The sequence below is a fragment of the Gymnoscopelus braueri genome (genome assembly GCF_963280865.1).
Source record: "Gymnoscopelus braueri genome assembly, chromosome: 15".
Taxonomy (NCBI): domain Eukaryota; kingdom Metazoa; phylum Chordata; class Actinopteri; order Myctophiformes; family Myctophidae; genus Gymnoscopelus; species Gymnoscopelus braueri.
In genome coordinates this window covers 22,188,018-22,211,230 of record NC_137620.1, presented here as the reverse complement: position 1 = coordinate 22,211,230, position 23,213 = coordinate 22,188,018, and the positions used below count along the sequence as shown (strand labels likewise).

The window sequence follows — 23,213 nt, the reverse complement described above, 5'->3', positions numbered from 1 at the left end:
TGTTTTGTTGTGTGTGTGTGTGTGTGTGTGTGTGTGTGTGTGTGTGTGTGTGTGTGTGTGTGTGTGTGTGTGTGTGTGTGTGTGTGTGTGTGTGTGTGTGTGTCTGTGTGTCTGTGTGTGTGTGTGTGTGAGAGAGAGAGAGGGGGAGAGAGAGAGAGGTGGGGTTGGATCAGAGTGACTCATCTTACTGTACCTGCATTCCAAGTCAGAGAGCGACATTGGATAGGGCAAAAGCCGAGCACCTCTTGCCTGTCTCCCTGTAAGCCTAAATGAAATACCTGCCTTGTTCCAATTATAAGATAATAATTAGAACGTCACCAAGTGTATGGGCTCTGTCTAAGGGACACAGCCACAGCATTTGTCACCGCGTGTGTGGATGGGTGTGTGTACTGTATGTGTGTGTTGTATTTTGAGCACAACTTTCTGTTTAAGAGCTATTCTGTTCTTCTCTTCTATTGTAGCCTACTCTATTCTGTTTGGACCAGGGTATTATTGTTACACATCCACTGTGTAACAATAATGTTTTAAGCAGTATCCAATATGTGTTCAGGGGTTGACTGAGGGGGAATTTTGTTGGAACATTAATTTGAGGCATCAGTTCGTCATGTTTGTTTTGTAGCTGCTGCGGACAAGTTGCAACGGCTAAGGTTATCGACACAGCCTGAGAGAATGCTCTACATGTCACCTGATTCCAGCTTCTGCGCAGTAATATCCAGAGTGTTAGTTTTACTCTGAAAGCACAGACCGTTACAGGTCCATTTATTTCTCTCAGGGTTAAACACTCTAATGTACATTTTGCTGTGTACCCCCAGGTTGGGGCAACACCAGGAAGTGCTTTGCATACCGCTCTTTACCTCATTGGTCCGTCGAAATCGCCCTCCCTCCCCACCCCGTTACAACAGTGATACTGTAAGATGGCGTCCTGTTTTGGCCGCAGTTAGCGTTCCGCATTTTCTTACGCCCTCTTCTCGGCCAGGTCAGTTGCCGATGCCAGCTGCCTTGCGGAATGCCTTGCACAAGCAACCCCCTCCCCCCCCACCCCCCACCCCCCCCGTCGCTGAGATGCCAGGACGAAGAGGGGGCGAAGGCATCGGCGGTCGGCAGGCTGGCACACAATGGCTGGGCATGATAAGATCCTCCCCTCCTCTCCGGGCAGATTTCCTTGCCCATATCTTTTGTTTGGCTTGTTTGGGTTGCGGCTCATCCCGATAAAGGCCACTTTGTTTAGACAACAAAGCGGAGAGAGGGAGGGTGAGAGGGAGCGAGAGAGAGTGAGAAAAAGAAGAAGAAAAGGAACAGAGGGAGATCGAGCGGTGAGGAAAGGCGAAGGACGAGCGCCCGAAACAAATGGAACAATTAAGAAATAAGGAAACTAAGACAGAAGAGTGTCTAAGTAAGGGAACATAGAGATATAGCTGACAGATGTGACATTTTAAATTCATGAAAGTAAAACTTGACATGTCGACATTTAAAGTTACACAGGATCCTTAGTATATAGTGTATAGTATAGTATACAGTATATATATATATATAGTAGTATAGTATATAGTATATTTTTTAGTATAGAATCGATCTATCAGCTCCTGTGAAGGAAATATACTGAAGGCTGGTGAATTTCAGATAGTGGTTGAATAATTTCATATAGCATGCAGTTCTCTTTCTAGATAAGACAATTATCTCACCGCAAATACAGCGAGCGTCAGATAAGCACACAGGCGGGTACAAAAAGATACAAAAGGAGCAGGGATACTGTTGCACACGTAGAGACAGAGATAGACAGATAGCGATGGGACAGAAAGAAAGAAAGAAAGAAAGAGAGAGAGAGAGATTTGGAGGAGAACAGCAGGTTCTGCCGGCTGTTGGACGGCGGCCCGTGCAGTGTGAGGTCATCGCCGGAGCCGTGAAAGGCGGAAAGCAGGAGCAGGGGAGGACACGGGACAGAGTGCACATGCATGCTCACTTGTGCACACATACAGTCATTTAGACATAAGCTCGGTGCCAGCAACTTGTGTGACCTAACACCACAACACACACACACACACACACACACAATGTTTCTATGTTTTCCAAGGGGAAGGATAGGGGTGAGTCTCTCCCGTTCCAGAGAGAAGGAAAGAAAGAGAGAGAGAGAGGGAAAGAAAGATAGAAAGAAAGAAAGAAAGAAAGAAAGGAGGAGGTTGTAGAACAGAAAGTGTGCTCGACCACATCAAATATTTACTCAGGAGCAGCTGTATTGTCGAAACATTACGCATCAGAGCCGTCCTGTAATTAGGTCGATATGTATTTCTTTTCTCCTCCCGTTCTTCTCTCTCGTTCTCCCTCCTTCTTCTCCGGGAGTCCACCTCTCCCTCCATGCCTCCTCTCCCTCAAACCCCCCCCCCCCACCTCTCTCCCGGCTCACCCTCGCATTCCCCTCCCCTCGCCTCCCCGGGCTGCTGAAATGCGTCTTGGCTCGGGACCCATGCCTCTGGCAGCCAGAGTGCTATACATGTGCACAGAGAACCCCGCTCGGCATAAAATGGCTGCCAGACGGGCTTCTCCTCCTGAAATGTCGACGGCGCTATGCATCTGTAGCCATGGTGTACGCGCAAAAAAAACACGTGCACACGCCGCTTTCGTAAGTGTGTGTGTGTGCGTGTGTGTGTGTGTGTGTGTGTGTGTGTGTGTGTGTGTGTGTGTTGGGGGGTGGGGGGGTATCTGTACGTGTCTGTTAGTGTTTGTGGGCTAGGACCACTGCAAAAAAAAAGAGAAAGAAAGTTTCCCTAAACTATGTGGTTGATTTAATCCACACTGTGTGTGAGTTTGTGTGAGCGAGAGAGAGCATGTGTATGTGTGTGTGCATGTGTGTTCAGTAATTTAGTGGGGAAAGGAATGGGTATCATGCCAAAAGCTGACAGGGTGGGTTGGAGAGTGAGTGAGAGAGTGTGTGTGCGTGCGGGTGTGCATGTGCGTGTGCGCGCGTTCATGCGTGCGTGTGTGGGCGCACGAGTGTTTTAGTGATTATAAAATCCAGGCGAGCAGCACGCTTGGGCGTGGAGAACAAACCTCACAATAGCGCTGAGAAAAGGTTCTCGCCCAGCCAGATTTCGGCGGCCATTACACCTAATTGGCCCCTGTTGTTAGAATGGAATGATAACTATCTGACGGACGAGAAGGTGTAGGGAGGACGTGGAAACATTCACACTACCCACAATCCCTTGCAGCTGCTGTTTCTTCTTCTTCTCCATGCTTCCTTTGCTGTGTAACAGCAGAGTCTTAGTCGTATTTTTGACTCTTTTTTTTCTCCTTCTTTGCTTCCCTCAGTTTGTTTGTTTAAACAAGTGGCAGGGACGTAGGGTGCCAAGAAATGTTGTTTTTGGAAAAGGGCCGCATGTGGGTGTGTGTGTGTGTGTGTGTGTGTGTGTGTGTGTGTGTGTGTGTGTCTATCTGTGTGTGCTGTCTGGGCCTGCGATCAAGCCCTGCCAAGCACCCAGGGCAAAAGCCCAGCCTCCTCGACCGCAACTGTTTATTTACAGGTTACACTGCTGTTTATTTGAAGACTATCGGATTGGCCCGGACTCCAGCACGGGACACCTCTTAGCTGAAGACAAGGGCCGTGTACTCCCAATGTCCCCAGTGTGTCTTTTTTTGTTTTGTTTTCTGCACCACTCTCTTAACTGCCTTTTTTGGCATTCCTTCTGAAATACAGAGTGCATGTGTGCACAGCTGTGCACAGTCTTATTTGGAACCATAACGCTATTTTTAGACATGATTTCAGAGTTGTTAATTCAGGTACCTCATCATGGCCAACCTGACGTGGGTAAAGAGTGACTTGTGCTCTTCCAAGTCACTCGCACGTTGCAAATGGCGATGTTGCGTTATTTATTTTTTCCGCTGACCAAGCGATCCAGCACTCACCAACCCTGACCATCGGCCAGTTGTTCTCCAAACCAAAACAGCAACAACAGCAACAACAACTGCACTGACGGCGGCGCATTAAAGCGAGAGGTCAGAGGTCAAATGTAGTGCACGGGGTTGAGGTGTTCCGCCGGCTTCAGAGCGGAGAGAGAAGAGTGCCCTTACAGCTCTCTTGGCCGGGAAGAGAGAGAGGAAGAGAGAGAGAGAGAGAGAGAGCAGAGAGTGGCTGACAGACGGACCATATGCCTCTACCCCACCTCGGCTCATCCAGGTGGCGGCTCCCGGTGCTGCAGCGTGGGGCCTTCGCGCTGGAAGATGCTGGCTGGGATCTCTAATTGCCGCGACCATCTGCTCTTTTTTTGTCACGGTTGCCTGTACAGACCTGGAGGAAGACACCCCAACCTCCCCCTCCACTTTTTTTTTTCTCTCCCCGATCTCTGCCGCTATAGAAACACATCCGCCGGTCATCACCTCAACCTCTACCTTCTTGATTTCTACTCTCTCTCTCTCTCTCCCTCTCTCTCTCTCTCTCCCCCTCTCTCTCTTCATCTCTTGCCCTCTCTCACCTCTCTCTCTCTCTGGCTACGCCTTCTTTCTTCTCCTCGCATGCTATACCTTTCTGCCTCCAACGCCCCCCTCCCCACTTTCGCCCTGTCTCTCTCTCTCCAGGCCTCTCTCCCTCCCACCCATTCTGTGTCTCTCAGCATCTCTCCGGGGAGAGGCCGTGGAGTTGGCAGCTGTAACTAGACTGATGGATGGCTCTGAAAGTGGCATGGGGAGGGAAGGCGAAGGCCACGGAGCGCCCCGCAATCACTTTATGGACGCGTTCTGTGCCAACTCCACACAAACCGCCAAACCGCTCACAAAAGCTTTTCAACAGTGTACGTGCGTGTGTGTTTGTGCGTGTGTGTGTGTGTGTGTGTGTGTGTGTGTGTGTGTGTGTGTGTGTGTGTGTGTGTGTGTGTGTGTGTGTGTGTGTGTGTGTGTGTGTGTGTGTGTGTGTGTGTGTCTGCGCGGGTGCGTGCAGTGCGCATGCACGCCAGTCCAAATGACTCACTCCTCGTTTGTGGAAGTAGATGGGAACCGTTCAGTTTTTTGCTGAGTTCAGACAATGACGTACGGCCGTTGTTCAGGAGACAGCCACGGCAGCCTTCTTTGTTAACATCGATTTCAACCGGTGCTTATAGCGCCGCTAACTGGTTCGCGCGAGCTATATACACGTTCCCCAGTTAAGCTAGGCACTGTCTTTGTTTTAATACAACATTTCAAATACCTTTTTGAAGCATAGCAGATACACCAGTCTGAAAGCTATGTTGTTGTGAGAAAGCATAAGTTAGGTTAGGCCTTTATTGTGAGAGAGCACAAGTTGGAAGTTATTGGGGCTTAGCGTACAGAAGGAGGGGGATTTTTTCTGCTTAACGTATGGTGTTGTTCCCTCCCTACTTTGTCATTGTTGAGCCTCGGCCAAGAACATTCCGTTTTTGCAGTGCTGTTTAATAGTCAAATTTAGGAGAGGGGGAGCAAGTGAAAAGGGTGGGAGAGAGAGAGAGAGTGAGAGAGAGAGGGGGAGAGAAGGGATAGCTAGTCAAAGAGAGAGAGAGGGAGAGAATAAATCTTTCAACTTTTTTTTCTTCCCATTTCTCTTTCCCACCCGCCTCTTTCCCTCACTCTCTCTCTCTCGCGCCCTCTCTGTCGCTCCTGCGCTCTCTTCTTCTCTCTCTCCTTCGTTCCCCCTCTCTCTCCCTCCACGATGCCTCAGAGACATGGCTTATGAGAGCCACGGCAGGAAGAGGGGTGTTGTTGCAAGGCGAGGGTATCTGAGTTCACCGTCTCTCTCTCTCTCTCTCTCTCTCTCTCTCTCTCTCTCTCTCTCTCTCTCTCTCTCTCTCTCTCTCTCTCTCTCTCTCTCTCTCTCTCCTTTTGCTCTGTGCGTTTAAAGGCGTAGATGGTATCTCCCTGGTGTTTCTCATTGTGCTGGTCTCTTTCTCCCCCTATGTCTCTCGCTCACTCTCTCTCTCTCTCTCTGAGAGCACGTGGGGGCCTAGGCCAGTGTAAATCATTATGGGGGTCCCGCTCACTGTACTGCTGTGCTGCAGTGCAGCCCTGCTCGCCTCCCTCATCTGCTCCATGTATGGTCGCAGGGCTTGAGCACTTCACTGTACATGTGTGTACTGTACTGTACTGTACTGTACTGCAGCTGTTGTTTTCTTTCCCCCCCCCCTCTTGTACTCTATACGGACGCTTTTTCACGGCGGACATTTTGACGTGTCATAGATGGGTAAACAACATAGCTGAAGGCAATAACGTTCATTGTGGGTTATGTTTGATTAAGGTGTTGACTACTGTGTGCCAGCATGGACAACTCCTGTACAGTTAACTTCATGCTGGCACACAGAAACGCCTAAATTAAACACACCCACAATTAATGTTACTATCACTTTCAGCTGCAGCATTGTTTACCCGTATATGACACGTCAAAATGACTGCTGTGTCACTCAGTACGTCCAGCACACTACTTAAAATAGCATTGAAACCTTACGGGCCAAATAGTTATTGCACATAAAATTGTGTATCTTTTTGAAAAATGAGCCATTGAATTGTTACAATAATTGTAAAACACTCAAAATAAGATAACATTTCAGTCAGTGTTTTAAATACATATACGTTTATATTAGGTTATATACATTTTTAAACCAAGTGTTGAGAGGACTTGTACTATACGGTTATACAGCATAACTACAGTCCAACATTACAGTGTCTTTGCTGTTGATTCATAACAACCAGGCCAACAACCAGATTGTAATAGAAGCTGTTTCAACCTTTTGAAATATCGTTTTGTACTGAAACTCTTTGTGTAATGTAGAGGAGAGAGGCTGAGTGTGTGTCGGTGATCAACAAGGGCAGCCAGGAACTGTGCTGAGGAATGGCTGTGTGTGTGTGTGTGTGTGTGTGTGTGTGTGTGTGTGTGTGTGTGTGTGTGTGTGTGTGTGTGTGTGTGTGTGTGTGTGTGTGTGTGTGTGTGTGTGTGTGTGTGTGTGTGTGTGTGTGTGTGTGTGTGTGTGTTTCGGGGTTGGAGTTATCCCTGATTTATAGTTATTTGCGTGGCGGTGCGGATCTGCAAGCCCACGACAACGTATTGCAGTTCGACACGCTGTGAGCGATTATGAGCATGTAGATTGTCTATTTTCGGTGCGTGACACCAGCTCGCAACTAACTCAGGCCTTTAGGGTTAGTGTTAGAATTAGAAACAGCAATAAATTGTAAAAAACAGCATTTGTTAATTGCTGTCCTCAAGTTTAGTAATAATAACACCGCTATGGACAGGCATTCTGCTGAGGAGCGGCTGACTCCCCTCCCAGGGAGTCTCTGAGGTGAAGGACGTCAATCCTGGCCCTCTCATACCAGAGTGCGTGCACTGTACTCCGGTGGAAAGAATTCCACTTGTGTTTCCTTGTGGATCCCCACCCCACCCCACTCACTCACTCACTCACACTCACTCACTCACTCACTCAGTCGCTGTCTGTCTCTCTCTGTCTCTGTCTCTGTCTGACCCCCCCCCCCCCCATTTTGTTCCGTGTCTCTACCACCTCACATGGCACGGCTCTACCATACCACCAATGAAACCCGTTGCCCCTCTTTCTTTGAAAAACCTTTACTCTTAACTTGTGACTGCGTTTGAGCATTAATCTTAGCGCTGCAGCAATTTCATTAAAAAAAATCTAATCGGATTATCGGATGGTTCTGAGACTTTTTGCATCCGTGCAAGATATTCTTGCCCGCATTTCTTGGATGTGGAAAATAATTTAGATGCTGTAGAATACTAAATAAATGTATTTGGGGTCCTTGGGTGGACACTTGCCTAGATTAGTGTTCCTGAGAAAAGAACAGTGGTGGTCGGGCCTATCACCACAGCGGTTTTGCTACATTATAATCACTGGACTTTTTTTTTATTATAAGTCACCAGTGAATTAAAGGAATTTGCATTTCGGTCTAACGTCTTTTCCTTGTTTAAGGTCTAACACTGTAACGGTCACTCCAGCTGGGATTTCAACACAGAACTAGAGGAGACACTTTAAAAACATAATGAATATGGAAGAGTTCAATTGCTCAGTACAAGTATTTTAACCCATTAAAACCGGGAAAGCCTCTGTAAAAATTTTGGGCTATTAAAAAATAGCAGATATACAAGCTCACAGCGCGTCACTTCGTGCAATTTTTTAACATTTCTGACACATTTTTAATGTGGGAGAACTACTGATTTAGAAGGCAATTGTAGAATCGGCCTCAGGTCTTAATCTGCTTCCAGAAAATAATTTGTGTCACAATAAACGTTTATGTCGGTCAATGTCCTCATATACTTCTCTCTCTCTCTCTCTCTCTCTCTCTCTCTCTCTCTCTCTCTCTCTCTCTCTCTCTCTCTCTGTGTCTGCAGACTTGCAGCAGTCAGGAAGTCCCAGTAACAATGAGCCAGGCAAGAATCCACCTCCAGGTATGTGCAGTGCCATTCGTCCTCTGCTCCTTGTCATCACCCCATTGTTCCTTCCATAGAACTCCCCCCCACGGTACAGTGGCCTATGTACACACTGTATCCTCCTCTCCATTCCAATGAGTCTTATCTGACGTGAACCCTGTGACTTCTCCCAGACGGGACCATGTGGTGCCGTCACTGTGAAAAACAAAACAAAAAAACAAAATCGCAAGTGTTCAATCCGTATGTTTTTCACCTTTATATTGAAATAACCAGATGAACCCTAGGGTCAGGGTGCCTATGGATAATTCCTTTTTCACTCTGAATAAAAAGAAAATACATTTTCATTCCAAAGCAAACAAGTAAAAAATACATATTTTTCCAATTTGACTTTACAAATTTCAAAACACTCAAATGAACCAAAAACAATCATTGTTGTTTCATTCCTTTTCTCATACTTTGAGGTGCGATTGGAAAAGGGTGATGGTATTAACTCTGCATCCCAATTCTGTTTATGTCTATAATAGGCAAAAATAGACAAACATTCTGCTAAAACAGACAAACATTTGGTAGAAATATATAAATATTCTGTGAATATATCAGATCTGCAATCTCGTAGATCAGCAATTTTCAGTTTAAGTGTTTAATGTGGAATTATGCCTTTACTGCTGTTATTATTATTCACTGTAGTTAGTAAACCAAACTCACTGAGGCAATTTCCTCATACCTGGAAATAAACTGAATTCAAATTCTGAATTATAAACTGCTATCACTCAGGTACTCTAAATTCTTAACCATAATAACACAACACATAATAAAACATATTTTGTTATTATTATTATTATTATTTGTTATATACTTATAACATCAAGTATCATTTATTGCTGATCACTCACAGACTCACCAACCCACAGCCAGGATCATAGTGTATTATAATAATCATAGTTGTAATACATTATAATAATTTCACAATGCATTATAATCACGTATAGTGCATTATAGTGTGATTATAAGTCACTATAAGTGGTCACTGGTTACTTTATGTAAAGTAATTCTTGGAGGTGTACAGTTGGCAGAAACGTTTTGTGTAATGTTCTTGCATGGATGTAATGATTTATACTTAAAGCAAGTGACCACTTACAGTGAATTATAATCACACTGTAATGCATTATAAGTCATTATAATGCATTATGAAATTATTATTATTATGTATTACAACTATGAGAATAATAGAAAAGGCTAAAGTCTGGAATTGACCAGCAATCATGAAGTATTATGATACTTGGCCTTATAAGTGATTATAAAATTATTTATACTTATCAATGCTTATAAATGTAATTATACAGCATTACAAATAGATTATAAAGCAGAATATTTATAATGCATTATAGACATTGGCTTAAAGTAGAGTGCCACCCCTTTTTTTTGGCAACAAATGCCAGGTCTCATTTCTGGATGCGTTGAATTATTTTTGGAGGGTATGTTTCGATGTACAAGTAAGAAATGTTAGGGAAGCTCAGTTTTATTGGATCATAAAAAAAAACTGTATTGTCACTTTCTCAGCGGGCAACATCAAATGCGCTCTGTTCTAATGAAGTAAGAACACATCCCTGTTTGCCAAGACTCTGCCAAGAGTGAAAGTTTGACTGCAGACTTGGCACCAGCCACCACCAGTGCGCAATACATCCAGACGAGCCGGTATAAAAATGGCTTGTCTGGGAGCATATTCTTTTGACAGCCCCAGCTCCGCTCCCCTGGACTGACCTGCGCCATGTGTCGTCACCATCCAGGAATGAAAATAGTTTGGGAAGCGTAATTAGTTTTCTACCTCAAGAGCAGGTTCTGCCGACATGGCTGCCAAGCAAAACACGCCGGCGAGCCAATGACTCAGGGCCTGGAAGGCCCCTTGTCGGCAGTGGCACAGTTCCCCCCGTGCTAGCCCTTGGCTCACTCGAAGCCGAGGCATTACACTTTGTAGGTGCCAATCCAGCTGCACGCGCTCCGCTTACCCATTGCCTATCATCCTGGCACAGCTGCTGGGATCCATGGGCATTTACATCAAAGCTCAGACCTGAGTCATTTGGGTGTTGATAACTTCTAGCTGTTTTACTTGAATGATGGCTTTTTGGATTATGATCGCTGATTCCTGCGCTGGCCTATTTACGCCGAATAACGCTATGAGCTCTGAAGGCACTGGGGCTTGACATAACAGAACCACCATCAATATTGACACGATAAAGCTCATATTTAAGCTCTGTGTGTTTATTTGATGCACAGTTAAATACATTATGTATGTACTGCACTTGTCATCCTCCCTCCATGTCGGTTTTTCATCTACCACTGTTCACTATTGTACAGTGTACAGTAGTACAATACATGCACACTTGATCTACTGTATACATTATACCAGTGGTTCCCAAACGTTCCCAAAAGAGAAATCTGATGTTTGCCCAGCACCCAAAGTAGTGAAAATAACAGATCTACAAGCTCATCACGCCGCGTTGCGAGCTTGCAGATCTGCTATTTTCACTACTTCTTAAACATTTGTTTTCAAATTTAGGGAATTTCTTTGATTATTTTTATTTTTGAAAAATTCATGAACATTTTTGGACATCTTTAGAAAATCATTTAAAATAATAATTAATGACACAATTCAGGAAACAAAAAATAAAGCGATATTCGCGACCCACGAAAATGGATCCGTGACCCACAAATGGCTCCCACAAAAACAGTGCATTATACGGTGGTTGTTGTCATGTTGGATGAGCTCTGTAGAAGCAAGTTTTGTTGTCTTCAGAATCCCTGCCATTTCAGTGTGATGTCAGTTTAGTTAAGAGCTGAATTCTTTATTCAATACAAACTTAAGCTGTCAACAAGGCTTTGGCACTGTGCACCATGGTTCTTTAAGTGGGCTGTTGAAAAAGGCTGAAAATGAAAGCTGACAGTCACCAATTCTCATGGCGTCATTTCACATTAAAATAAATTAGCCTAGTTATTGTAGCATTCAAGCCAACAATTCCTTTTACCTCGCTGTGCAAGTAAACAGTGAATAGTTAAAGTATCATGTCCGGGGCGCCCGGTGGTTCACAGGGTAAGAGCACATACCATATAAATAAGGCTAAAGTCCTTCCCGCAGTTGACCCGCATGGTTTAAATCCGACCGAGGCACATTATTGCGTTTCATCCCCCCTCTCTCCAACCTTTCCTGTCTCCCTGCATATTTGACCTATCAGAAATAAAATACTTTAAATGCCAATAATGAATCTTTTTTTTTTTAAACGTATCAATTCTGTTGGACTAATATTTACTACATGAATTATAATTAATGATTCATTTCTTAATCAGTTGTTGTACGTTCTTGTGTCTGCAGGTTACTTGGAAGACAGCTTCATCAAATCAGGTGTCTTCAGTGTTCAAGAACTGGTGCGAGTCTCCAGAAGTAAGTACTTTGGCCTCAGAATGTACAGTAGGCTATAAGAACACATACTGTACGTTGGAATCTAGTATGCACAAAACCCAACATTCCGTGTTTGTGTGCACAGTATGTGCCAGTACATAATATGAAGCTAGGGGATTTGGGGCATTTGGTGGGTGTTGTAAGTGAATCAGTGTCACAAGAAAATCTACCCAACTCGAAGTCACAATTATGCCAATCCTCACTGAATCCCTTCTGCCGTGTGGATTCACACAGATCTGATGTAGCCTACTGCGGTGGGGGTTGTTGTAAATCCAGTTGGGCAAGTCCTGCCCCTGGAACAAAACGCTTTACTGTACATCCGTGTGTGCGTATGAGCGTGTGCATGTTTGTACAGACATGCCTGCTCATCTCAAAGCTGTTGACAGCTCTTTCGGAATCTCTGGTCTCTCTTGCTAGCTGAGGACACTGTCTCCCCGGGGCGATATTTACCTGTACCGTTCCAAAGCTGCTGCCATGGCTCTGGGACATGCCACCAGCACACAATGAATTGATTCACCTATTGTACACGCCAGCCAACCTTGGTTCGTTACCCGTATTTATGTGAAACGTTCCTGTATGTGTCATGCATTTTCACATGTAGGTGTGTCGGGTTTATGGGTTTTATATTTTCTTGAATGTTTTCACTTTGTTGACACTATAACAGGGGGCGGGGGGTCAATACATCACCCATGCTTTGTTTTAAAAGCCAACAACTGAATTGAGCAAGAATCATGAACTAGTATGCACAAAACCCAACATTCCGTGTTTGTGTGCACAGTATGTGCCAGTACATAATATGAAGCTAGGGGATTTGGGGCATTTGGTGGGTGTTGTAAGTGAATCAGTGTCACAAGAAAATCTACCCAACTCGAAGTCACAATTATGCCAATCCTCACTGTATGCGGTAGGCATTGAACGCTGGAGTTGGGTATCTGTTGTTTTGAGATACGATCAAGTTTATTGACCCTGGAGAGGAAATTAGGGCAACAACAGAGAACTAAATCTAGATAACAAATTCAATAAAAGATACTTAAAAAAGTATACTATAAATGACCTTTTGTGTGACCAGGTGTTATATGTTCCATCTTCTCCCTTTTGTTTCAAAGTACAGCCGTGTTGATCTGTGCTCACAGATCCAGTCTCCTTGACCATTTATGACCTGAAAGCTGCAAGCTCCCTGCGCTGACACACCTGACAAGCATCCCTTTGAAAGATATTGTGTTTGTTCTTGTTGTTTTTAATTTGCGCCCCCTGACCAGATGGCCACAGCGACGGTGTGTTTTCCTCTCAGGCGGCCTTCGCCAGCTTCTGCGAGGTTGGCTAAAGTCAAACTGGAATTTTAACAAGGCAAAATCGGACGCACAGGAATTGTCACTCACTCAGCCGACCACTCCCCGGGTAGATTTCTGAGCGCCGGCTTGTCCATCAACGCGTCTCCCCTCCCCGCTCTCCACTCTGGTTTCCAGGCTCTTGAGACGGTCTTTGAAGACCATCAAAGGGATCGCTATAGAGTTCAAGGCTGACTTGCAATCTGGCCTTTCGACAAGGATACTCATTATTGGAAAAGAGGACCCCGGAATGAGTATGCTGTAGTACATTTATAGGCTCAAGGAACTGCTGAACTAAGATGCATGAACATTCAGTGTACATTCTGTTTATGTCCTTTTGTGAACCCAACATAGTACTTAGTGCATGCTTAAAGGAAGGAAAGGCTCTGTGAGACAACCAAATAAAAACAAATGTATTTGCACTCTCTTAGAAGTCAAACCTTAAAATAAACGACAACTAAGTAGTATTAAAAGAAAAGTTACTTGGATATAATTATACAGCGTAAGACAAAAGAGGTGGTCGGGTGCCAGTTGGCATTGAATGACAGTGAGCCCCCCCCCCGCACACACACACACACACACACTACATTCAGTGTTCTCTGTCCGGAAGCATTCGGCCACATACAGCCTGGTATGGCTAGCAGTGGGTAAGGGACGGTGCCAGGGGCTGCTGCAGCTTGCCAGCCGGGGCAGAGGCTGGCCGAGGGACCGTGCCAGTGGTGAACCTCAGACCACAACAGACACCACTACACACTCCATCCTCTCATCGACTCCAAACCCAACCGACCGACCAACCGCCCATGCTGTGGGGGCTCTCTTACAGAGGCCACACACTGGGAGAAGAGCGAGAGAGAGAGAAGGAGAAGGAGAGAGAGAGAGAGAGAGAGAGAGGGAGGGGAAGGGAGGAAGAGAGGTCTGGCGGGCTGCTTTTGTTCTGTAAACATTCGCCCATCCTCCCTTGAAACAATATCCCCCCGCCTCGACCGCAGCGAGAAAATGGACACCTCTCTTCTACTGTAAATCACTATGCAGGGAGACGGCACAGAACAGAACAGTGCTTTACTGTACTGGGCCACAGCAACGACGACAAGAAGCCGTTTGGATGCATTATGAGAGCATAACTGAGAGACTTCCCCAAGATGCACAGGAATCATTCATGAAATGTTTCCAGCTCGCTATATTTTGTCCGTGGTGGTGATGGTGGAGGAGGCCATAAGTGGACAATGTGGAGACTTGTAATGGCAATTTGCTAAAATAATTGTATACCGTACATGCTCTGTTTGTACAACAGGGTAGCAAAAGCAAATGAAGTCTTTATGTGAGCCCTTTGTTTTCAGATAGTATTACATTTCTCTGTTTGTATTGTATACAGTATGTTATCTATATTACCTCTCATGTCTGGTTCATATAATCAAACACAAATGATTTACACTTCCCATTGTAGTAGACCCACTTTTTTATTTTTATTTTTTTACTATAAAGTGGTTTAGAAGAAGTTACAGTATAATTATTACTGTAATGTTTTACTATAATGTAACTTCATGAAAAGAGTTATGCATGTTATTGATGCAGGACAAGGACGATACTGCTATAATACCTGAATAGAGACTTTTACAACGGCTACCAGTTGTTGACAAAGTACAGTATACTGTATACCCAAGTAAATAGAAATACTCTACATTTTCTTTTTAATATCAATGCCCACCCCCCTATCGGCTATTTTCCACTATAGGGCTTAAGTGGTTAATTAAATAATAATAATATAATCAAGTTTGGGTCCCAAGATTTCCTTCCTAAAAATGTAGTGGAGTCGAAAGTATAATAGGTCTATTTGTGAAAAGTCCTGAGTGAAAGCCCTGAGCTTGCCAAAAAAACCTAACACTAACTGTACCTCTCTACCCTCTCTCTCTCCTCCACAGTGCCCATCACCCAGGGGGCCGGGGTAAACTTCTCCATGGCCGAAATGCCCAGCCAGCCCTATTACCACGACCTGAACTCTAGTGTGGGGCTACATCGTTCCCTTTCCTCACCCCCTGGCAGGTCAGTGGACATGAAAGCATATAGCTCACTCATAACTGCATGATTTATGAACAACACATAATCCATACATGTGTTTGTACTGTGCATGAAAGTCAGATTTGTAAAACAGGCAAGTTATACCTATTTGATAAAGATTTGTCTATTTGCCATAATTAAAGAAATTGCTTTGTATTATAGCAACTATATCAAAGATTGTAATGTGGATTTATATCATATATGAATATGATTTATATTGTAGGTTGAGACTGTGGATAATTTGCAGCTAATATAACCAATTAAAACCGGGAAAGTGTCATTTTCGATGTTTGCGTTGGCTATTCAAAAATAGCAGATATACAAGCGAGCTTGTACATCTGCAATTTTTTTTAACACTTTTTGAAAAATCTTGAAAATGTTTGAAAAAATGTTGAATAAGTTTGAATTACGAAAAAGTTGGAGAACTACTGATTTAGAAGGCATTTGTAGAATCAGCTTCAGGTCTTGATGGGATAAATGACTCGATATCATGCGAACCACCTTTGCCAGCATGAGCCATGAACCATGTCCTTCTCCGCAGTAAAAGGCCCAAGACCATCAACATGGATGAGAACATGGAGACGAGCCCCACTGGTCCGGACTTCTACTCCTCACCCAGTTCACCAGCCAGTAGTCGTGCCAACTGGCATGACCGAGACGGAGGTGAGGATTGTCAATTTGACTGTTTTATGTTCGGAAGCCCGAGAGTACGAGGAATTGGCCATATTCACACTGTGGCCATTTTCCTCTTACGTCATACTCAGCGTATGAACTTCAACTTGCAAGTTCATTGTCACATTGTTTATTATTTACAGGTGAAAAAGAGTGGATGAAAGTATTTCCCATACAAGCTTCCACGAATAATCATGAGAAAAGTAACTATACTCAAAACATTTAATGAAAATAAGAGCACCTCAGTCTCTCAAATATGTATGAAATGTGTCATATACAGTATACATGAAGTGATAGCGTCAGTGTAGTGTATTCACACAGTATACAGTACATAAAGTACCGTAACAGTGCCAGTGATGGCTAATATGGACAATGGGAGGGAAAGCCGTGGTTGTATTTTAACGCAACGACAACATCCTGCATCACAGTCATGCAGTAACATACCATCATTAATATACAATCACTGCTGGGAAGTGGGAACCGTACCAGTAACGGCAACACCTCAGCAGTAGCTGCTGACTCATTCACTCTTCCTGTTGTGATTCTCTCCAGCTGGTGTGCTAATTCAAGCAGGTGACCTGTGGGGTGGGCAGGTCTGCTTTGCTAACCTTTAGGCTATACTGCCACAGAGTGATTAAGGTCAAAATGTTGATCTAACAGTATGCACAAGAACATTAGCATACACGTAACGCTACTTTCAAAGCTAATGCTAAGCCTCATTTCAACACCGGGCTGAATGCACCGCGTGAACCCTCCGCACTGTAATGAGTCGGGCTTATCTCTGCTATCCCTGTGCACAATGCAATGCAGATGAACTAGCATCGCACCTGGTTCCTCCCTCCATGTGTTCCGTGCTCATGAACTCCTTCAACTCTACCTAAATGCACACCAGGACATGGATTGCCTCCGGCACCCCCGCTGTCATAAAAAACCTTAAACCCCATTCAAAATACAGTTTGAAATCGGAAAGCTGTGGCTCCCTCAACGTTTGCCGATGCAAATGAGGAGATGTTTTTCCCCCTGAAAAGTTAGATATCTGTCATTGATCATCATAAAAGTGAGATATAGTGTACTGTACGTTACATATTGATAGCACCAAATGAAAACAAATGATGGTACTTTTTTTTAAAGGTCACTTAATTGTTAATTTGCAGATTTACAAAATGGTTATTCTTTTACTGGATTCATTAGAGATATTGGAGAGTGACTTTAATATAGTGTAGAATATTCCCCCAAATCTATCTGTAGGCCTATAGTATTTTACAAAGAAACCCTGCAAACATCGTAGGCTGTTTGTGTTCATTGAGTTCAGTCCACATGCTACGGCTACGACCTGGAGGTTTAATGTGTCACAGTATCTCTTATCGGGAAATCAATCTTTATATCGTGGCTCAACATGTGAGAAAATCCCCCGTTGGTACGAGTGCACGTCTTTGATCGTGCACCAGTCCTTCCTGTTCGCACGTAGATGTAAAGTACACGACTGGTTATAAGGTCATTTAAAATTAAAGCTCAAAGCTAAATTAATACTGCAGCTGTGTGTAAAGGTGTGAAAGGTGAAACTGTACGCCTGCACTGTACGTGAGTGTGCATGTCAGAAAAATGTTTGCGTGTGTGTTTGTTTGCATTTGTGCTTGTGCAGAGAGATAATTAGAGCCGTACATGACATGTGTTAAAAAGTGTGTATCTGTGTTGTGAAGAAAACAAGCCAGTTTTATTAGTAGCCTGCCTGCATGCGAAAAAAAAACAAGCGCGTTTAGTGCATGCCTCTTTGTGTGTGTGTGTGTGCGTGCCTCTTTGTGTGTGTGTGTGTGTGTGTGTGTGTGTGTGTGCGTGTGTGTGTGTGTGTGTGTGTGTGTGTGTGTGTGTGTGTGTGTGTGTGTGTGTGTGTGTGTGTGTGTGTGTGTGTGTGTGTGTGTGTGTGTGTGTGTGTGTGTGTGTGTGTGTGTGTGTGTGTGTGTGTGTGTGTGTGTGTAATAGGAGAGGCAGGTGTGACGGCTTGTGTTTGAACTTGACTCAGAAGCAAGTAGGTCTCTGTGGAGTAGTCTGTCTCAACAGGTGGCCGGCCCAGACACAGAAAGAGACAGAAAGACAGCAAAGGGAACATTTGTTTTGTGTGCATGCGCGTGGGATTTTTCATGTGCGTACTTGACTAGGTCTCTGAGTGTGAACAAAATAGAAGGGAAAGTGCATAAGTGCGATTGCACGCGCATGCGCCTGTATACTGTACACTTAACTGTCTCAGAGCGCATGCACGTGCGAGAGACGGAACAAGGGAGATCCTCGCGGGACGTCATGCACGTCTCATTACCTTGTCTCCCGGTGCAGAGCTGAGGCCCTGACGCCCTTTTAATTAAGGCCTCCCTGTCCCGTGTTTCCGGATCATTCTCCCTCTCCCCTGACTCCTTTACGCAGTGTGCGCACCGCGGCCCCACTCCCACAGCCCCTGGCCTCAACCAGCAGAGGTTGTTGGAAGCATTTAAGCCTGACTGTGACAGGACGGAACGATCGGGTACAAAATGTTCCACCTTTCCTCAACGAGGCCTGCTGTGATTTTAGCTTTAGTGCACCTCCTGGTGTCTTAAGGCCTGCAAGGCTTTTTCTCCTCTGCACCTTTTTTAAAAAAAAGGAAAGCAAGCAGTCCAGGCTCCCCCTTAGTGGCTTTTCTTCATCGTCACAATAGGAAGGCTAAAAGGCTAATTTATGCTTCGTCAGGCGACCGTGTCGGCTAACAGAGATGACGCGTTTTCAGCTGAAGAAAGTGTCGACGCAAAGTATAAATTAGCCTCGAGAGAGGCACAGCGGGGGAGACAAAGGAAAGAAGGCACTGGCGGGGTTTGACCCCGGGTCAGCAGGGGTACGCGTGCCCTTAGAGGCAGGGGGCCCCAATCGCCACACCATCTCTGGGCCCGGAGCCTTATACATACATACTGAGGGGTGAGGAGAAAGGCAGAACTCTTGAAGGCAGGCCATTATTCTGTTAGGAGAGAATAAAAGTGAAGTGGGGTGATATTAAACCCATATGAGCCCGTCCAAGTGCCAAGCGGTCATTTCGTGCACATGGCTGTTGTTTGGCGAGACCTCAGCGTGCGGTAAAAGGAATCCTTGCCGTCGTGTGTTGGGGGGTTTTTGGCCCTAGGAAAGAACATTTTATAGACTGTAATTTGTGTGCAGCATTTTGTTTTTGTGTGCGTGCATCTGTGTGTGTGTGTAGATTATGTATGCCCCTCCTTAAACCACATGAACCCTAGCATCCCTATTCTGGGCATTTCATAATGCGTTGTGATCTTATAGATCGGCTATTTTCGCTAAAAAAAAATCTTCACGTGCAAGGAACTTTTAAGTGGTTAATATACCTTTTGAGCACTTATGAACACATGTGTGCTTGCAATGTACTACAGAAGAGATCAGATTGATATCATGCACATCAAAGGAATTCCATGTTTGCACTTGGGTTGATAACAATAACACTAACATTTCATCACCTATTTTTAATATCTAGTATAAATATAGTATGTATATCCCGTTGACACGTCCTTTTCATCGGTCGATTTCCTTTGCAGGACTTCGGAAAGCAAAACAGAGGCAAATTATTTGCAGGCATCCATCCATTTCCAAAAAGGATTTTCTATTTATAATGCATGCTAACCGCCAAGCAGTGCAGATATCCATCTCCTCAAAGGTATATCTGCAAAAGCTAAAGCGTTTAAGCCAGCTTCCTCTTACTGCCTTGGAGTGGGAAATCCCCCGGATTCCTCTCGCCTTTGTCCCGCTCCTCTCCGGGAGCATGAGTCACTTCTCCCGCCGTTCAGGTGGATCCTCCGCCACTGTGGGAAAACGAGAGTGTCGACAAATAAAATGGAAATGCCTGAGCGACAGCGTTTACATAGATAATTTGGGAGAGAACAGACGGATGAGGTGAGAGTTATGCGCACAAAAGAAGCAGCGACAGGCCGCAAGAAAAAAAACACTTGATGAATGTTCGTAGAATGATCCGCCACCTGACGCAGACCATCGAGAGTCTCTTCTATTTGTTATCTCGCTCCCCTCGGAACGCCGCTGACGCCTCGGCACGGAAAATTGAAAACGGCACAGGCGCAACGGTCGATCATGGCTCACGCATAGCCCAGAACGACAGTAATGAGCGACTTAAGTTGCTCGTGGGATCTGTAGTTTACAAAAAGAAAACAGGCTAAATGATAGTCGAGGGGTGGAAGTGGCCGTTTGAACAGACTTTGATGCCTTTGTATTGTGCTTTAAGGGAATTATTTACTGAGTGACAGAATGTCAAAGGTCACGAGTACGAAGGGAAGCAGGCATCACCTTGTGGAATTCCATTTAACATGGCGACTCATAAATCCTGCCAGAGTAATAGATTGCTTGGCACGTATATATACAGAGTAAAATCCTCAGCTTTTTGATCTGCTCTTCTCAGCGCAGGACACAGTCACACAGCTAAGTATAAATCAGGCTTAATAATGGACCTGTAGGGAGTTTTCTGATTTCGGGATTGTGTGTGTGTGTGTGTGTGTGTGTGTGTGTGTGCGCGTGCGTGCGTGTGTGCGGGTGTGTGTTCCCTCCAGCAGACATGTCCTCCCCCACCATGAAGAAGCCTGAGAAGCCTCTGTTCAGCCCCACCTCTCCGCAGGACTCCTCGCCACGAGTCAGCACTTTCTCCCAGCACCACCACCCTGGCCTAACAGGTGTAGGACACAGTGGTGAGTACGTCCTGCCTGCTCCGAGGCCGAGGCGCACATAAATCAAGGTTGTTTTATGTACTTCAACTTTATACAAGTTTATTGTCACATGATCACAAGTTTGCAGTTGTAAAAGAGAGGGTAAATAAAATGTTTTACGTACAAGCTCCAACGACTTGCAAAATATAGTCGTAAGAAGAGAAAGAAACAAGGGAAAAACTCAGATGTGGACAACAGGACAACAATATCAAATGATGTACACGGTGCATGCTTAAAAGTAATACAAATAAATGAAACAGAGGCAGAATATCACAGTCTCTTGTTGGCAGCTTAGCAGCAGATATCAGACTTTTACTTCTTTTTTTAATCTGGGGGGGGTGGTCCTTTATGAATTAAGAGTTTCAATCTAAAATGGCATAACTAATGGTTCAAAACTATTGTCCTGAAAGTACAGTATGCACTTATTTTCAAGTTGTGAGTTATCTTTAGATATATACAGCGTATAATCTTTCATAATCTTTTTGTTTTTGTATAAATACTATGTATAGCTGACCAACTCACTTTCTTTTTCCCTGTCTTAACTCTCATCCCATGGTGATTTATTCACGACTTTATTGTCTGGGAAAGGGAAATTTGGTTTGCAGCGAGGCATGCAACACACGCTCGCAATGAGCAAGACACACCAGAAAACCTACAGCACAAATTAACCCATTCAATTCGGGAACGCATCTGTGTCATTTTAGATTTGAGCTATAAACATTATTTTATACTTTGGTTCTTTTTGAAAAATCGTGAAAATGTGTGCAAATCTATGAATACTACTACATTTTTGACTGAATCTTTGCTTTCTGGGGGGGGTCCCTGGAACAAAATATTTTCAGATGGGGGTCTGCGGCCAAATTTGTAGATGCGTTTCCCGGATTGAATGGGTTAAATGAACAACGAGAAGCGCAGAAGATTACCAAGGACGGAGCAGCATGGTGGCGGAAGGTCCATCTGTTTCAGTTTTAGGCAGATGAACAGTTCAACGGTTTTACAGCAAGACTGCTCATGTCTCTCTCTCTCTCTCTCTCTCTCTCTCTCTCTCTCTCTCTCTGTGTGTTTCTCCCTCTCCTGCCTCTTTCTAGTTATATCGACGAGGAGCCCGCCACCCCACTCGCCGCTGCAGTTCTCAGCGTCGGCCATCTTGCCCCCGGCGCCGTCACCTTACTTCTCCCACACCACCATTCGCTACCCGCCCCACCTCAACCCCGCCGACACCCTCAAGAGCTACGTGCCGTCGTACGACCCGTCCAGCCCCCAGACCAGCCAGGTACAGTGATCTGACGGCATGCAGCTGACGAACCAGTTATGTTAAGTGGTTCATCTGATCGATGGAAAATCGGCAGCTCCACAGGACAATCAGGTCATCGAATCAATGTGGTTAGCATTATAACACGCAGGTATCGAGAGTGGGGGGCCGTCAGGAGGGCTAACTTGAAAGGAGAGGTGAAAAATAGGGGATTTTTTTGTTGCTAGAAGCCGTTTCGCAATAGGGGGACCGCAGCCAGAGGCTGTGGCTATTTGGCGGTCCTTGGCATGGAAACGTTTGGGAAGCCCTGCAATTTCTTTGCAGATAGAAAAGACAGCATGTAGACAAGACCAATATAACAAAGAGCAATTTTCTGACACAAACAACATAATTGACAACAGTAGAAAGTAATTAAAGACATAATAAAATATTATACCAAAATTATTTATAAAAAATGACAAACAGTATCAACTAAATACAACAAAAAGAAAAAAAGAGATCAGATAAGACACAGCTCACACACTCTCACATTCAACCCAGGACAAGGAAGATGGGGGGGGGGGGTCCCTCTACTCCTACTCTGAGTTAATTATTGAGTTCTTCTTCTTCAACAATAAGGGTGCCAATATGGCCCAATAGTGGGAAGCCCTGTTATAACAGACCACGTAAGGTAGGTTGGCTGACCAATATGGTGCTATAATGATTTAACAGAACAGCTGAGACAGCAGGTTAAGAAATCTATAAGAGCAGTAGTTTGAGGGAAGACAAGAGACAGGCCTGCCTGGTCAGTCATTTAACCCCTTAAGACCTGAGGCCGATTCTACAAATGCCTTCTAAATCAGTAGTTCTCAAACTTTTTCATGCCAATTAAGGACTCCCAAAACACTTTCAAGATTTTTAAAAAAATCTAAAATGGCACAGATGCTTTCTCGGTTTTAATGGGTTAAATGCAGTGCCAGGTCAGCAGTTTTACAGATCAGTAAATGGTTGGTTAATTCAGTCAGTAGAACTAGTTTTACAGGTCAGTAAATGGATGGTTAATTCAGTCAGTAGAACTAGTTTTACAGGTCAGTAAATGGATGGTTAATTCAGTCAGTAGAACTAGTTTTACAGGTCAGTAAATGGATGGTTAATTCAGTCAGTAGATCCGTCAATAGGTGGTTAACTAAGTCAGTAGTTTTACAGATCAGTAAATGGATTATTAATTCAGTCAGTAGATTTGCGGATTCCCAATGTCAGTAGTTTAACAGACCAGTAAATCTATTACCAATTCAGTCAGTAGTTTTAACAGCTCACTAGGGCAGTAGTTAACCACATGAAATCTACTGTCCCAAATGAGCTTGAGCTT

At 44.5% G+C, this 23,213-nt stretch overlaps 1 protein-coding gene across 5 annotated transcripts in view; it reads left to right on the top strand.

The window, feature by feature from the left end:
- The window catches only part of LOC308101737 (nuclear factor 1 B-type-like), a 93,750-nt gene that overhangs the window by 48,177 nt on the left and 22,360 nt on the right, over nucleotides 1–23,213 (top strand). For 3 of the 5 annotated variants that reach the window (XM_080451197.1, XM_080451199.1, XM_080451195.1), the window contains exons 3-8: nucleotides 8,330–8,386; nucleotides 11,736–11,804; nucleotides 15,070–15,190; nucleotides 15,747–15,868; nucleotides 20,461–20,595; nucleotides 21,702–21,886. In XM_080451197.1, the coding sequence (XP_080307323.1) occupies nucleotides 8,330–8,386; nucleotides 11,736–11,804; nucleotides 15,070–15,190; nucleotides 15,747–15,868; nucleotides 20,461–20,595; nucleotides 21,702–21,886 (689 nt within the window). The remainder of the gene's footprint in view (nucleotides 1–8,329; nucleotides 8,387–11,735; nucleotides 11,805–15,069; nucleotides 15,191–15,746; nucleotides 15,869–20,460; nucleotides 20,596–21,701; nucleotides 21,887–23,213) is intronic. The other 2 variants (XM_080451198.1, XM_080451196.1) reach the window with 1 other exon arrangement.